At 42.3% G+C, this 15,697-nt stretch overlaps 1 protein-coding gene across 7 annotated transcripts in view; it reads left to right on the top strand.

Moving 5' to 3' along the window:
- The window catches only part of puf (ubiquitinyl hydrolase 1 puf), a 70,561-nt gene that overhangs the window by 41,519 nt on the left and 13,345 nt on the right, over positions 1-15,697 (top strand). For 4 of the 7 annotated variants that reach the window (XM_069504501.1, XM_069504499.1, XM_069504500.1 and 1 more), the window contains exons 39-49: positions 702-812; positions 1,667-1,743; positions 2,265-2,373; positions 2,528-2,686; positions 3,377-3,577; positions 4,073-4,219; positions 4,474-4,650; positions 5,174-5,407; positions 5,546-5,686; positions 6,495-6,629; positions 15,383-15,573. In XM_069504501.1, coding sequence (XP_069360602.1) covers positions 702-812; positions 1,667-1,743; positions 2,265-2,373; positions 2,528-2,686; positions 3,377-3,577; positions 4,073-4,219; positions 4,474-4,650; positions 5,174-5,407; positions 5,546-5,686; positions 6,495-6,629; positions 15,383-15,573 — 1,682 coding nt within the window. The remainder of the gene's footprint in view (positions 1-701; positions 813-1,666; positions 1,744-2,264; positions 2,374-2,527; positions 2,687-3,376; positions 3,578-4,072; positions 4,220-4,473; positions 4,651-5,173; positions 5,408-5,545; positions 5,687-6,494; positions 6,630-15,382; positions 15,574-15,697) is intronic. The other 3 variants (XM_034978354.2, XM_069504503.1, XM_069504502.1) reach the window with 1 other exon arrangement.

Here is a 15,697-nt window from a genome sequence, read left to right as displayed (position 1 = left end):
TAAGCCGCTTTCGCTGATGCGTCTACATCAAAAGTGCTTCGAGTATTCCAATTTTTTTTTTTATATCTTTTTTTTTTTAAATGTTAAATGACTAATATTCCCCTTTCCTCTCCAACTAAGCGTCAGGCTTGTGCTAGGAGTAGGTACGACAATAGTGCAACGGGTAGGGTTTGAACCGTCGACCTTTCGGTTTTCAGTCCACTCCTTTACCGATTGAGGCTATTGAGGCTCTATCTAATCTATTCTTTGTCTAATCGTCTAATCTATTCTTGAACTGGTTAACACTGGTTGACATAACCACATGAGGTAATGAGAATTTTAGTAAGATTCTTCAGAGATTTCGTGTTCTGTTTAGGGTTTCTGACCCGAAGGGTGTCAACGGGAATCTATTACTAAACTTCCGCTATCCGTCTATCTATCCGTCCGTCTGTCTGTGCTGTATCTCATGAACCGTAATAGGTAGAGTTAAAACTTTCACCGTCTGTATTTCTATTGCTTTATCGTTGTACGTTGGTATGGAGCCCTTTTAACTATATAGGCTTGCGCTCGACTTCTATCACACTAAACAGTAAGTAGGTTATGATGCAGTCTGATAGGAGCAGTTTGAGGGCGCTTGCCTAGAAAGTGCTTATTTTCTCTTCTTATTCTTTATATGAATATAAATATCACATAATTTTATCATTTACGTAATGTTGTTGTAGCCTACAATGGTGTCGTGGGTGGAGTTAGTGACGAAACAGTTTAACGCATCCGCGGCCGCGTCCGAGTGGTTTCTCAGCCACATGGCCGACGATACTTGGTGGCCTATGCAGGTATGTATCCTTGTGTATTACTATAGTTCTTGCATTTCACGAGGACGGGTGGCTCAGTAAAGTATAAACAGTTTAATCCATGATGACGCGCCCCACTCTTTGTCCCAAACGTTTACAGTGCAAGTGTGCTAATACTACTGTTAGAGCAAGTTCTATCATAATGCACCGAGCAGCAATGTGGGTACACTCACACACAGACGAAGATAAATTGGGTAACAATCACTTCCCGCTCTGTGTAGTTTCCCCGCACGCAAAATAGTGGGGCGCGTCTTCGTGGATTGAGCTATCTATAAAGTAAATGTGTGCGCATGCTTGCGACGGCCCATCATATCACACACACTTACGCAATGTCTATGTATACGACGTAACCATGCATAAAGTTCACTCGCCTTCGTAAATTGCAAGAACTGTACCCATATTAAAAACTAGCGACCTCTTGCGCGTGCATTTTGGTTTTTAAAAATTCCGTGGAAACTCTGATCTTCCGGGATAAAAAGTAGCATATGCCACTCTCCAATTCTTTAATTATTTCCATGCAAAAATCTCGTCAACCCTTTGCTCCGTTGCGGCATGATTCGCATCACTAAGTACCTACATTATGATTCCCAAAATGTGTTGGTTTGTTCGCCAATCATGTCGACCTTAGTTAAAGACTTGGAAAATGATATAGGCTACACTTTTATCCTGGAAAATCAAAGACTTCTACGGATTTTTAAAAATCTTACTCTACGCAGACAAAATCGCGAGCATCAGCGAGTCACGAATAATTTTCGATTAGTTTGGGGCATTACACAAAATTAACAAACTCTTAGCTAAAATCAAAAATAGTATTCTAATCGTTTTGTTTCTTCCAGGTATTAATAAAGTGTCCAAACCAAATGGTCCGGCAAATGTTTCAGAGGCTATGTATGCACGTCATACAAAGGCTAAGGTAAATGATTAGTATTTATTAAACAGCGAAGGAAGCGAACATAGAAGACTTGTTTCTAACAATTGTCACTAGACAATAGGGACCACAAACTAACGTCTATTAAACACGTAACTTCAACCAATAAAGTTAAAGTAAATCGCAAAAGGCTCATGATCTGTTAAAACATGTGTCAAGTGACTCAGGCCGCTCCCATGATTGGCCGACTCAAAGTGACAGTTATGGAGCTGAAATCGAATTAAAGATAAGTGCGGTAAAGTATAATATAGTACCGGGCATTGTTTCTGTCGCTGAGACCGACAAAATGTCACATAGATATGAGTGACAGACATCGAAATCTCTTTCTAAAGGTCGTTGTACAATATTTCCTGCTGGCTACTATATCTGCATCGTTCACCACGGTTGTTTTCGTTACGCCATAAAAGAGCGTATGGAATGCTTCTTTGTTTAATCCTTCGCTGTTATTAAAGTAAATGTTTCGATCCGTGGTGACCTCAGTCGACTGATCTTCTTATAACTTTCAGGTCTAGTCATTGTGCCCTGTACCTACAGGGTGTGGAGGAAGGCGAAGACAGCAGTAAACTGGGCGAAGCCAGCTGTGTTACTAGGTTTATAAGGATGTTGTTATCGTTGGTAAGTTACATCTTGTCTAAAGTAAACTAGATCGAATTTTTAAATCAAAATCTAAAAATAAATAAAAGTAAAGGTTATTTGAAATATTTTTTGGTCAAAAATAAAACATTTCTTCATCCTCCTTACTATACTTAATAAAACTTTCCTTCATCAGATGGAAAGCGGCGCTCGATCTCATTTACGGCACTTGACGGAGTACTTTAGCCTGCTATACGAATTTAGTAAGATGGGCGAGGAGGAGGGAAAGTTCATGCTGAGGGTTAACGCAATCTCCTCAATGGTCAACTTCTATTTGGGACAGAACTCTAATACGGTATGTTTTATTTTATTGAGTTGCTTGAGTTCCTTTTAGTTGAGTTTCTTACAGTTCCACAGTTATTCCACTATACATTGTTTTTATGTAACTTTAACTATATACCTATTTTGTCCGAATTAGTTCACAAATTATCATCATAGTGGTACTGATTCTGAGCACAACCAAATTTTAGAGTATTCGCATCCTATTCTTACTAATGTAATATGAACAGACAGACGCTGTTTGACAGTTTTAAATTTAATTTTTAGATGGTAAAACCCGTGATTTTAGCGCACAGTCGATGGAATTCTTTTTTTTCAGCTCCAGTCTTAGCGGTCATTTACCAAAAACAAGCCTTTATTGCTGAAAATTCTTAAAAAAGTTTGTTAAGATAAAATTTTGCAAAATATAAAAAATTCGTTGAATCTGTTTTACTGTCAGCGTAGTACGAGTATGCTCCCGACATCTTAGACTTCTTCAAGCAGATTTACTTTAATTTATCAGGTGCTATCATTTCCACGTCGTTCCTTCTACTGTTCTTATCACTGTATAGGGATAACGTGTATCCTGGAGAGATATAGGATACTTTGTATCCCGGAAACTCCCACGGGATTAAAAACACACATGTGGATGAAGTCGCGGGTTACATCTGATTATCGATAAATGATGATCGCGAACCTTGTTATTAATATATATTAATCGTCTTAGGTGGAATCCCCAAACGAGGAAGCGAGCGGTAGCGGTAGTGGAAGCGGTAGTGGAGCGGCAGAAAGCTGCGGGGACAAACTGCGGCCCGGAGCTCTAGACAAAATGGTCGCACTTGTCAGCGGACTGGTCGAGCGATCGCGGGACGCCTCTGGACATCTAGTATTAGCTGATCCTGATGCTCGTGTTTTATTACATGCGAAGGTATTACACGTTTTTCCCATACTTCCTTATAGGTGGGATCCGGCAGTGGACCGGCGAAAAGCTGTGGGGACAAGCTGAGACCTTGAGCTCTAGACAATATGGTCGCACTAGTCGAGCGATCGCGTGACGCCATCTTGCTTTACCTGACCCTGATGCTCGCGTTTTATTACATGCGAAGGTATTCTGGAGGAATCCTGGAGTTCTAAACAAATTGGTTAAACTAGTCAGCGGACTAGTCGAGCAATGGTGGGATGCCTCCGGACATCTCAGTTTAGCTGCCCATTAGGCTCGTCAGCGCCTTGTCGCGCGCGGTTTGCGAACTGCTGCACTCGACGTCAACCGATAGATGTCCCTAGTGTCAACTACTGGACTCTTATCGCGGTTTCACGCCGCCTGAATCCAGTGGCTCCCTGCGATTCTTTTGATGTCGTCTGTCCACCTGGCACCTAGTGATAGTCATCTAAAAACGTGCCTGATCCTGTCTGTTTGTTGCAGGGGTTTCCTTTCATCTACCAGCAGACGCGCGACTGCCTGAACCTGCAGCAGACGCGCTCGCTGATATTCGCGCTGTGCCGCTGGAACGAGGCGCTCGCGCAAAAGATCGTCAACATGATCTTCCAGGCCATCGCTAAGCATGCCGAGGTAAGAAAAAACTAGGAAGGCGAATGTTTCAGCTTACTCACTAACATCCAAAGCTTGCCCTTGCCTGAGCTTTGGATGTTAGTTGCAATTGCCTCACTGTATCTGTCAAACTAAGGTGATAGGTGACATTGGTGACTGAACAACGCTGGACATGTTTAGCAATCTAATATGACCCTTATATCGTTAGTAATAAGATACATGTATTTTATTACCATGACTACTGTTTCCTTACTGAACATATGATTTTGTTTCAGAGCTGTGGTCCATTTTTTAAGCTGCTGACCCTGCTGGTGGAGGGTAGCGGGGGCGGTACGGGCGGGGGGACGGGGGCGGCTAGCGGGCTGCCTTGCTTCACTCAGCTAGTGCTGGGACGACTCTGGGATGTAGGCGATGTCTGTCCGCACGCGGCCTTGGAATGGCTCGCTATGCAGGTCTGTGCTAACTTAGTGACAACTAAAAAGTAATAACTCATCCCAACAAAAATACCAAACGAATCAAAAATTGCTGTGCTAATAATTCCCTCTTTCTCGTTCACTGTTTGTGTAAGCGAGAAAGAATGATTAACGCCGCTATTTTTGATTCGTTTATTGGCGAGTTTATTAGTATAGAGGTAGTTAGAGCGCGGGTTGCGGGTGGGTGACAGTTGACATTAAAATGAAGGCTATCAACCTAGCTGTAACCCTCCCGCAACCAGCACCTTAATACACGAACCGAATCAGTCAAGCGGTACATCACCATCATCATTATTATCACCGATAGACATTCATTACTGGATATAGGTCTCTTGTAGGGACTTCCACACGCCACGGTCTTGCGGCATCGCTATCGAGCGGTCTCCTGCAGCTCGTTTCATGGCGCCTGTTCACATAGTATGGTTTTTCCAACTGGCTTTCCGTGCGAGGCCGCCATAGCGCCGAAGCTCTACACCTCTAACTGAATTTAAAATACGTGCAGGTGCCCCGCAACAAAGCAGCGCACGCGTGGGCTCTACGCACTGCGGACCGTTGGCTGGAGGCGCAGCTGCTAGCCGCGGGGCCGGCGCGCGTGCGTGCGGCGGCGGCCTTGTTGCTGGTCGCCTTGGTGCCTTCGCAGAACTTCCGCGCGGGGTACGCGCGCGCGCGCCCGCTGCCTGCGCCTGCGCTGCACCTCGCCAAGCTGCCCGACACTGCCCACCATACACTACACCAGGTAATTTATACATAAGGAGATGGAGCGACTCCGCTGCTGGTTGCGTTGGTGACTGACGGTCGCCACTAGATGGCGGTACAGGTATCTTCACTCATTCACTATGCAGCCTGAATGACACAAACGAAATTTTCACCACAGAGCTGTATACAAGTTCCAAGATACAACGGTCAGCCCAGCAAAGTCCCCGGATATGACAGCAGTCCGGAGGAAGATCTTTCTATTGCTGCGGTTAAGCCTATATCGCTTACTCCCGACATTGCTCATCAGACACTGCACCAGGTATTTATATTATAGGCTAGGGCCTGCCATTCTTGTCAGCGCCGAGACAAATGGACATGACAACGAGCTCTAGGACCCTAAGGGCTCGTTGTCATGTCCGATTGTCTCTACGCTGCATCCGATGGTTTCGCCGCCGTGCGTGCAGACGGTATCTGGGCCGGTGGCGAACGCGAACTCGAACTTCTTTAAGCGCAACTTGAGTTATAGTTTTCAAACGGAAGTAACGTTCGCGTTACTTCACTGCTGTGTAAAGAAATCTATGGTTGTCGCTATATCATTTGTTTAAGGGTACGCTTCTTAAAAACGTATTAGGCCTATCATATTGTTCTTTGTTGTTCTAGATCAACAGCTAAGCCATATATCGATTTATCTCTTCATTATCTATGCCCTGAAATAATTAATATGACCCTTGAAAAATCTCTATTTTAGGGCAAACTTTGAGGCAACTTCGTGCGTTATTTAACTATATAAAAAAACTAGGAAATTGATAAATTAACAACTTCATATCACACTTCACTTTACAGTAATTTCAAATGTCTTTAGTTTCTGTAAAAAAAAATTTCTTTTGCCAAAAAATGGCGTCCAAATTCCAAACGTCAATTTGTAATTTTCACTTTGCCGTTTTTGAATAAAAAGATCTTGTATCTAAAGGGAAATTCATTCGCCCGGCCTCTCTCGTGATGAAGTGCGGGCAGAGGGAAAGGGGGACACGCACAGATAACGTTGTTTCCGTCAACACTATTTTAGGCTCACCAACGAGCTATTGCTTTGATGAAGCGGGCTCTTAAAACAAAAGTTTGTGTTGCAGGTATACACAATGCTCCTCGGCAAATTGAAAGCGGCGCGAAAGTACACGGACATCGCGGTACACGGCACGATGAAGTTGACGGCGTACTTCGGTGTTATGTCGTACTGCGTCGTCAGCAGGGTAGAAAAGCTAATGGTATGTATTACAGAACTTACAGAACCAAGATGTGATAGCCTAGTGGTTAGGACGTCCACCTTCTAGTCGAAAGTCGGGGGTTCGATCCCGGGCACGCACCTCTAACTTTTCGGAGTTATTTGCGTTTTAGGTAACTAAATATCACTTGCTTTAACGGTGAAGGAAAACATTGGGAGGAAACCTGCATGCCTGAGAGTTCTCCGTGTGAAGTCTACCAATCCGCACATAGACCGCGTGGTAGACTATGGCCAAAACCCTGCTCACTCTGAGAGGAGACCCGTGCTCTGTAGTGAGCCGGCGATGGGTTGATCATAATAATTACAGAACTATCTTACAACCTTCAATTTATCCATTTCCTTATTGTCCAATTGTGAACGATAAAGTATTGTAAAAAAAACTACCTTCTCACTTACTAGATGGCGCTGTTTGACTTTACATCGAGTTATTACTTATGATCGAACAGTACTGTATATTAAATTGAATTTTACCAAATAAATGTCTTGTGCCAACTACGGATTTTATTCATGGCTCTTCGAGACCGGATGTCAGTGCAGTTTGCGACAACAGTGGCGCCCCCTGGTGGAAGTACCCAGCAAGTAGTGATTAAGTGTGTGTGTTGTTTGTGAGTACCAGTGCGCGGTAAACTGTAAGTACATTATGTCGTAATAAAATCTAACCAAAAGTGAACCTTAAGATAGTGAACTAATTAACTTTAAAAATTGCATGGACTTGTAGAATTTTAAGTGAAAAGTGGTTGAGACGGGGAATCCATGCCCGAATTTGGCTAAGTGTTTTACATTTCAAACACTTAGAAATATTTTGAGGAATCTTGGACTTAGACGAATTTTCGAATAACATTAACTTAGAAAAATTTCACCATATAGAAAAAATTTAAACAATGTTGGGACATAGATGAACTTCAACTTAGAAATTGAAACGCAACCTGAACTTTAACATTTTGAAGAGTCTTGAACGTAGCCGAATTTTCGAATAACTTAGAAATTGAAACATAGACTGGACTTTTGACTGAAATTTTGAAGAATTTTACCTCGAAAATAATTTGTTTAAACCCAACTTAGAAACTATCAGATTTACCTATACCGTAATTTGGAATAGCCTTGGCGCACACAGAAAATGGATTCGCTAGTAAGAATACAGGAAAATATAAACAAAAAAATTAACAAAGGATATTCGAACTTTAAAAAATCTCCGAAAGAGAGAGTGACGGAAGGTTATATAGAAACAAGATTGGAAAGTTTAGAAAAAGAGTGGTCAACTTTTTATGATACTAATCAGAAAATTATGTCGGAATTTGATGGAAAGGTGGTCCAAACCTCTGAATACTTCTTGAAAGATATTTACAGCCTAACAGAAGAAGTGTATATGGATTACAAAACAGAACTAAAAGAACGTCTCTCAAAATTCAGAACCACATCAGACGTTAAGAAATCGTGTTCAGATTCATCATGCGATGGTAATCAACGAGGGGTGCAGCTACCTAAAATTACTATACCAAATTTCTCTGGCGACTATTCTGAGTGGGCTACCTTCCGGGATCTCTTTGTAGCACTTATACATAACAATGAATCGCTCCTGAACGTGCAGAAACTTCACTATCTTAAGAGCTACCTAACCGGTGAAGCTGAACAGCTGCTTCGGCATCTAGCGATTACAAACGAGAACTACACAACATGTTGGAATATTTTAGAACGTAGATATAACAATAAGAGATTCATAACTAACTGTATTTTTAAACGATTTTTTAGCCAAAAGAACATTACTTTTGAATCAGCGAAAGCTATAAAGGAACTTTTAGATACTACTAACGAATGTTTAAATGCTCTAGTAAATATAGGCATTAATGTTGAAAACTGGGATATCATAGTCATTTATATCTTATCATTAAAACTAGACACTGAGTCCCGTAAACAATGGGAAGCAAAGGCTTGTAGTTTCACCGATGAATTGCCTACATTAAAACAGTTTTTAGAGTTTTTAGAACATAGATTTCGATCACTTGAATTTTTAGGCACTAAAGTAGTAAAGGGTTCTCAGTCACATCATGTATCTACCAGTTTTGATAACAACCAGTCGATTTCTTGTATTTATTGTTCTGGCACCGATCATAAGTTAGGGAATTGTAATGACTTTTCCAAAACAGATCTAACAACACGTCGTAACTTTGTTCAAAGTACCCGTTTATGTTTTAACTGCTTAGGGAAAAATCATTTAGTATCCTCATGCCGGCTACCCACTCGGTGCAGATACTGCAAGGGAAAACATCACTCACAGATTCACGGTTCTAACCTGTCAACTCAGAATCCAGGCGTTAACAATCAATCAGTGGATAGTAACGACATTGGTACGAACAGCACAACAGAACAAGGTGAGACAACAATAGAAAATATTACCACTTGCTGTTCTAATACAAAAAGTCAGGTTTTGTTAGCAACAGCCTTATTGAAAGCTGAAACAAACACTGGGTCTACTATGACACTGAGGGCCTTAGTTGACCAAGGATCACAAGCTTCGTTTATAACGGAGTCTGCAGTCAGGCTTTTGGGCCTAAAGAAAGTCAAAGCCAACAGTGTCATAACTGGAGTGGGCAACGCATCACTTGATTCTAAATACGTGGTTTATCTAAAGTTGCAATCTCTCCAGGATCCAACATTTACCATTCGTGTTAAGGCACATGTTCTCAACAAGCTAACTTCATTCATACCTGATAGGAAATTTGTAGCTCACTTGTGGCCAAACTTGCCGAAAATGAAGCTTGCTGATCCCGACTTTAACATACCGAGCAAAATTGACACTTTGCTTGGTGCCGACGTCTACTGTCATATTTTAGTGGAGGGGTTGATTCGAGGACCTCCAGGGACACCAATCGCGCAAAATACGAAACTCGGCTGGATTTTGTCTGGACAGGTAAGTGAGGAAAGTGAAACAAGGGATACATTAAATTGCTATACAACTATCATTGCTATGCATGCTCAAAATAATGATGAAGAGTTTAATCTCAAGAAATTTTGGGAACTTGAATCTGACAACTTTACTCTTAGTAAAAACCATCGCACGGTCGAGGAACAACGATGTGAAGATTTTTTTCAAGAAACAACTACCAGAGACTCTGAAGGTCGATACATTGTGCAGTTACCGTTTAAAGAAGAGGATCCAAGCTGCAAGTACGGCAATTCACGAGAGATAGCAATCACGAGGTTTCTTATGCTAGAGAAACGTTTACTTAAATCACCCAATTTAAAAACGCAATATTCTGATGTAATTTCCGAGTGTTTAACCCTTGGTCACATGGAGGTGATACATCCAGAACAGATTGATAAACCTGGCAGTGTTTACTTACCTCATCACGCCGTAATTAGAGCCGATAAAACCACAAGCAAGGTGAGGGTAGTGTTTGACGCATCTTGTCGGGATAACAATGGAGCATCCCTTAACAATGATCTTATGGTAGGTCCTACTCTGCAGGCTGAGCTTCGTCATATCATCATGAAGTGGAGAATACATCCCATATGCATGGTGGCCGACATTGTTAAAATGTACCGCCAGATCAGGGTGGCAGACGAGGCTATCGATTTTCAACGGCTGGTGTGGCGGACACGAACTGACGAAGACCTTCAACATCTGCGTCTAACACGTGTAACGTTCGGAACGGCATCGGCTCCTTATTTGGCGGTCAGGTCGCTGCATCAGACCGCCTACGATGAAGGAAAGGACTTTCCGATGGCCACTGAAAAAATCTTAAAGGACTTTTACATGGATGACCTCCTTACCGGGTGCCAGTCAGTGGCCGAAGGCAAGCAACTATTTGTTGAGATAAGCAAAATACTGAACAAAGGAGGATTTGAACTTCAAAAGTGGTCTAGTAATAATGATGAGCTTTTAGATGAAATTAACCAAGGGAACAAGTCAACAAAAAATAACCTGACGTTAAAGACTGATGAAACAATCAAGATACTGGGACTTACCTGGAACCGTCGTACCGACGACTTCAAGTACTCTGTTCAGCTGCCAGCAGTCAACAAACCCGTAACAAAAAGAAAGGTCGTTTCGGATATCGCTAAACTATTCGATCCTATGGGTTGGATAGCACCAGCAATCGTCAAAGCAAAAATTATGATCCAAAGGTTATGGCTGGCAGGGATAGGCTGGGACGAAGAACTACCACCTAATCTACTTAAAGATTGGATTAATTACCGCAATGAGCTTACAGCACTTACTGGATTTAAAATCCCACGATGGATAGGAGTGAACGATAAGAACACCATGATGGAGTTGCACGGATTCAGTGATGCATCTAACGAAGCATATGCCGCTGTAGTGTATGCTCGCATCGTGGATGAAGCGGGACACATCTATGTTTATCTAATTACATCCAAAACAAAGGTTGCACCGATTAAACAAGTGTCCATTCCGAGACTGGAACTTTGTGGTGCAGTTTTGGCTGCAAAATTATTACAGGAAGTATCAGAAGTGTTAAAGGTTCCAAAGGAAAAGCTACATGCTTGGACGGATTCTACAGTAGTGTTGGCTTGGTTAAGCAGTCACCCCAGCCGTTGGAAAACGTTTATTGCTAACAGGGTATCAGAAATACTGACCATACTAGATAGAGAGCAATGGTCACATGTATCAACCAAAGACAACCCAGCGGATTGTGCCTCTCGAGGCGTTAACCCATCAGTATTAGAATTGATCCAGTTATGGAAGACTGGTCCAGCATTGCTAAGAAAATCCACTATCGATTATCATCAAGGGCAGATCGGAGATACTGATTTAGAAGAAAGGAAAATGAAGGTCGGCCACTTAAGAGAGACGAACCAGTTTGAATTATGGAACAAGTTTTCTACCTTACGAAAACTTATCCGAGTCTTAGCTTATTGTAGAAGATTTTTAGCGAGGTCAAGAAAAACAAAGACAAATGAGACTACTTCATGGTTAACGAGTGGAGAACTAAATGAAGCGCTGCACATTTGTGTAAAACAATGTCAGAACGATAATTTTCTACAAGAGATAAATGACATCAAACAACATGGAACAGTAAATAGGAAGAGTAAACTCACCTCATTGAATCCCTTTTTGGATACTACTGATACGTTGCGAGTAGGTGGTCGTCTAGAAAGGGCCAGTGTTACTAATGACATGAAGCACCCTGTGATCCTGCCTGCAAAATCACACCTCACAGATCTTGTCATTGCTGAAGCTCATGAAAAAACTCTGCATGGTGGACCTCAATCAATGCTTAATTATCTGCGATCTAAGTACTGGGTAATAGATGCAAAAAACCGAATAAAATTATTCGTTCGCAAATGTGTGATATGTGTGCGTCATGCAGCACGCACAAGAGATCAACTTATGGGACAGTTACCTTCAGCTCGTGTAACACCTACTCGTCCATTTTTCCAAAGTGGTGTAGACTACGCCGGACCCATCCAAATCAGAGCTTCAAAGGGAAGAGGTCATCGATCCTACAAAGGATATATATGTTTGTTCGTGTGTATGGCCACGCGAGCTATACATTTGGAAGCGGTAACTGACCTTACGGCACAAGGATTCCTTGCAGCCTTTAAGCGCTTTGTCTCACGCCGTGGTCATTGCTCTGATTTATTTAGTGACAATGGGACCAATTTCGTGGGTGCCTCTCGAGAGTTAAAAAATTTATTTGCTCAAGAAAGGCAGAATTTGACCAAGGAGATTGCTGAGTGTTTAGCAAACAACGGAACGACATGGCACTTTATTCCGCCACATACACCACACTTCGGTGGACTTTGGAAGGCAGGGATAAAATCCACAAAACATCATCTTCGTCGGGTGATTGGCAGTCACACACTTACCTTTGAGGAAATAACCACGTTATTATACCAGATTGAAGCATGCCTGAACTCTAGGCCACTATCGCAAATCAGTGATAGTTCTCAGGATCCTATTCCTTTAACTCCTGCTCATTTCTTAATAGGTGAACCTGTGATGCTTGTACCAGAATATAATTATGAAAATTCAAACATTTCGTCTCTTAAACGTTGGCAACTTACACAAAAAATGTTACAAGAATTCTGGCGCAGATGGTCACAGGAGTATTTAAATCAGTTCTTGCATCGTTACAAATGGGCAACCAAGATTCCAGAACCAAATATCGGCGATATAGTTTTAGTAAAGGAGGATGATCTCCCTCCAGCGAGATGGTTGCTAGGCATTGTTACCGCAAAGCACACGGGTTTGGACAACATTACGCGAGTTGTTAGTCTGAAGTGCCGGGGCGTCATAATCAAACGACCCGTCGCCAAACTATGTGTACTACCAGTGAATACTGATAAGGGTTAGGACGCATCACGATTAAATGTTTGAAGCATGCAGTTGTATTAATTTTGTTGTTTTGTGTTTGTAGTATAACGTCGTTTTATATCAATGAATTTATTATGTAGTCACCAATTTGTATTAATTTTGTTGTTTTGTGTTTGTAGTATCACGTCGTTCTATATCAATGATTTAATTATTTAGTCTTCAATTTGGATTAATTTTGTTGTTTTGTGTTTGTAGTATCACGTCGTTCTATATCAATGATTTAATTATTTAGTCTCCAATTTGGATTAATTTTGTTGTTTTGTGTTTGTAGTATAACAACGTTTTATATCAATGATTTTATTATTTAGTCACCAATTTGCCTTTGTCTACCTAAGGTATTGGTTGAGTATTAGTTAATCACTAATTATTTGTTGATCCCTTTTACCATGTTAACGATATGATCTTATTGAGAATGTTAACTGTACCTACCATAACTTTGTAAACTATTTCCGCTATCTTATGATCTAGTCTTAACTAACATCGATTCACTCACCATGATTCTTAACAAATTAAATTAATTTAGGTTTTTTCAATCATACAGTCCATTTTTTTGTCGAAGTTGGATCACGGTGGGCGGAATGATGGACATTCTGTCCATGGTGGGCGGTATGTCCAATTGTGAACGATAAAGTATTGTAAAAAAAACTACCTTCTCACTTACTAGATGGCGCTGTTTGACTTTACATCGAGTTATTACTTATGATCGAACAGTACTGTATATTAAATTGAATTTTACCAAATAAATGTCTTCTGCCAACTACGGATTTTATTCACTTATCTTCTCTTGTTAACACTTAATCTTTGTTTGAGACTGAGGAGGAGGAGCGGAGATTCTGAGACACAGGTGTATTAAACTTACTTCAGGGTTCCTGACACAAAATTGTAAACCTTTCTGCCGCGTACTATATCGGAGTTTCGAACCCAAGATTGCAACCGCCGAGTTTCTTGAGCAACCGCCGAGTTTCTGGCTGGTTCTTCTCGGTAGGAAAGGCATCGCGAATCAGTGGTTTAAATTTTAGTTAATTAAAGTTTAATTGAATAAAAAGTTTTAGCGTTTAAACTACCGTGAGTGATTTCCATTATAAATACTATCTGTCCCGGCTTACTCACGTGTGTAGTCGACGTTATCCCGACTAGTTTCGAACCCATACGGGGTCCTTTTTCAAGGGAGTCCGTCCGCGCCCGCGCCGCGGTTTTGACTGCGGGACGCACGTCCCGCTGCCCGTAGAGCCCGTTGTGAGGGTGGCTGGGGTGGGGGGGGAGACAGCTGCCGATCGTCTCCCGACAGTTCCTGCTGTTCTTCATCACTGGAACCGTCACCGAAATCCAGGCACGCGGAGCTAATGGTGTCCCGTCCCACGACTGATGCCCTTGTCTTAGCGTCAAAAAGCGGTTTCCACGCTGAGGGTAGCATCCATCCATTGTCACGATTGAAATTCGGGTGGCGACTAATTTCGATCGCTTCCCGTATCTTCCGCGGTACTAGAAACTTTTCCCGGGACAACACGGAAACCTTGTCGAATCGTATGTAGTGCGTCGTACCCGAATTCTGGATATGTTCTGCTATTGCTGACCCATTGGTGTCTACATTTTTGACGCTGCGTATGTGTTCCATCACTCTCGTCTGGATGTTCCGACTGGTCTCGCCTATATAGTTATGGCCACATTCACAGGGAATCATATACACACCGGGTACGTTAAGAGGATCCCTGTCTTTCGGTGAGCGCAACATACTCCGTATTTGTCCAGGGGGCCGGAATCTGGTCTTTATGTCAAACTTACGACGCAGGTGATGGCCTATCTTGTCCGTTATACCCTTGACATAGGTTAAGTAGGTGATGAAGAACAGCAGGAACTGTCGGGAGACGATCGGCAGCTGTCTCCCCCCCCACCCCAGCCACCCTCACAACGGGCTCTACGGGCAGCGGCACGTGCGTCCCGCAGTCAAAACCGCGGCGCGGGCGCGGACGGACTCCCTTGAAAAAGGACCCCGTATGGGTTCGAAACTAGTCGGGCTAACGTCGACTACACACGTGAGTAAGCCGGGACAGATAGTATTTATAATATATAAAAAGTATTTTTATTTATTATTTTATTGATATTGCGCGACGCAAAACGTACTCCGTGCGACATAGGCAGCAGGGGGCTAGGGAGGGGAGTAAATTTTAGCCGTAGCGTAGCTATCAGTGGCGTGCAATTCATAGAAGCATAAAAGTGCTGCTTACCCTAGTTGAAATGACCAGTGCCCATTTCTCTTTATGACCTGTCATTCAGTAGGTCTATATTATAAGGTGTATCTAAGGCCTATCTTACTAATGCTTACCCTGGCTTCGAACTCTGTGCACGCCACTGGTAGCTATATTGTATTTACTGTTAAATATTGTCTCTTTTGTCCATAGTTCGGTCAGTACTTCAATGATCTATGGGAGCTATACCACCCCGCGATATCGGAGCCTTCAGTGGCGGTCCACCCCAACAAACAGGCGCTGCTTACCTTTTGGCACGCCGTGTCGGTGGACTGTCCCGAGAACGTGCAACTGATGCTGGCCAACCAGCGGCTCACCAAGCACATCGCCTTCAATTACATACTGTGAGTGTAAATTATTCTTAAGTGTCCGCGATGTCTATTTCTTCTCTTCCGTAAAACTAAGATAAAATTATTTTTGGGAGCTATTTATAACGCACGTTTCCGGAGCGTTGCGGCGCCGCACCGC

This window comes from Maniola hyperantus, chromosome 18 (genome assembly GCF_902806685.2).
Source record: "Maniola hyperantus chromosome 18, iAphHyp1.2, whole genome shotgun sequence".
Taxonomy (NCBI): Eukaryota; Metazoa; Arthropoda; class Insecta; order Lepidoptera; family Nymphalidae; genus Maniola; species Maniola hyperantus.
The sequence above is the reverse complement of the archived record's forward strand: the minus strand, read 5'-3'. Positions and strand labels throughout refer to the sequence as shown.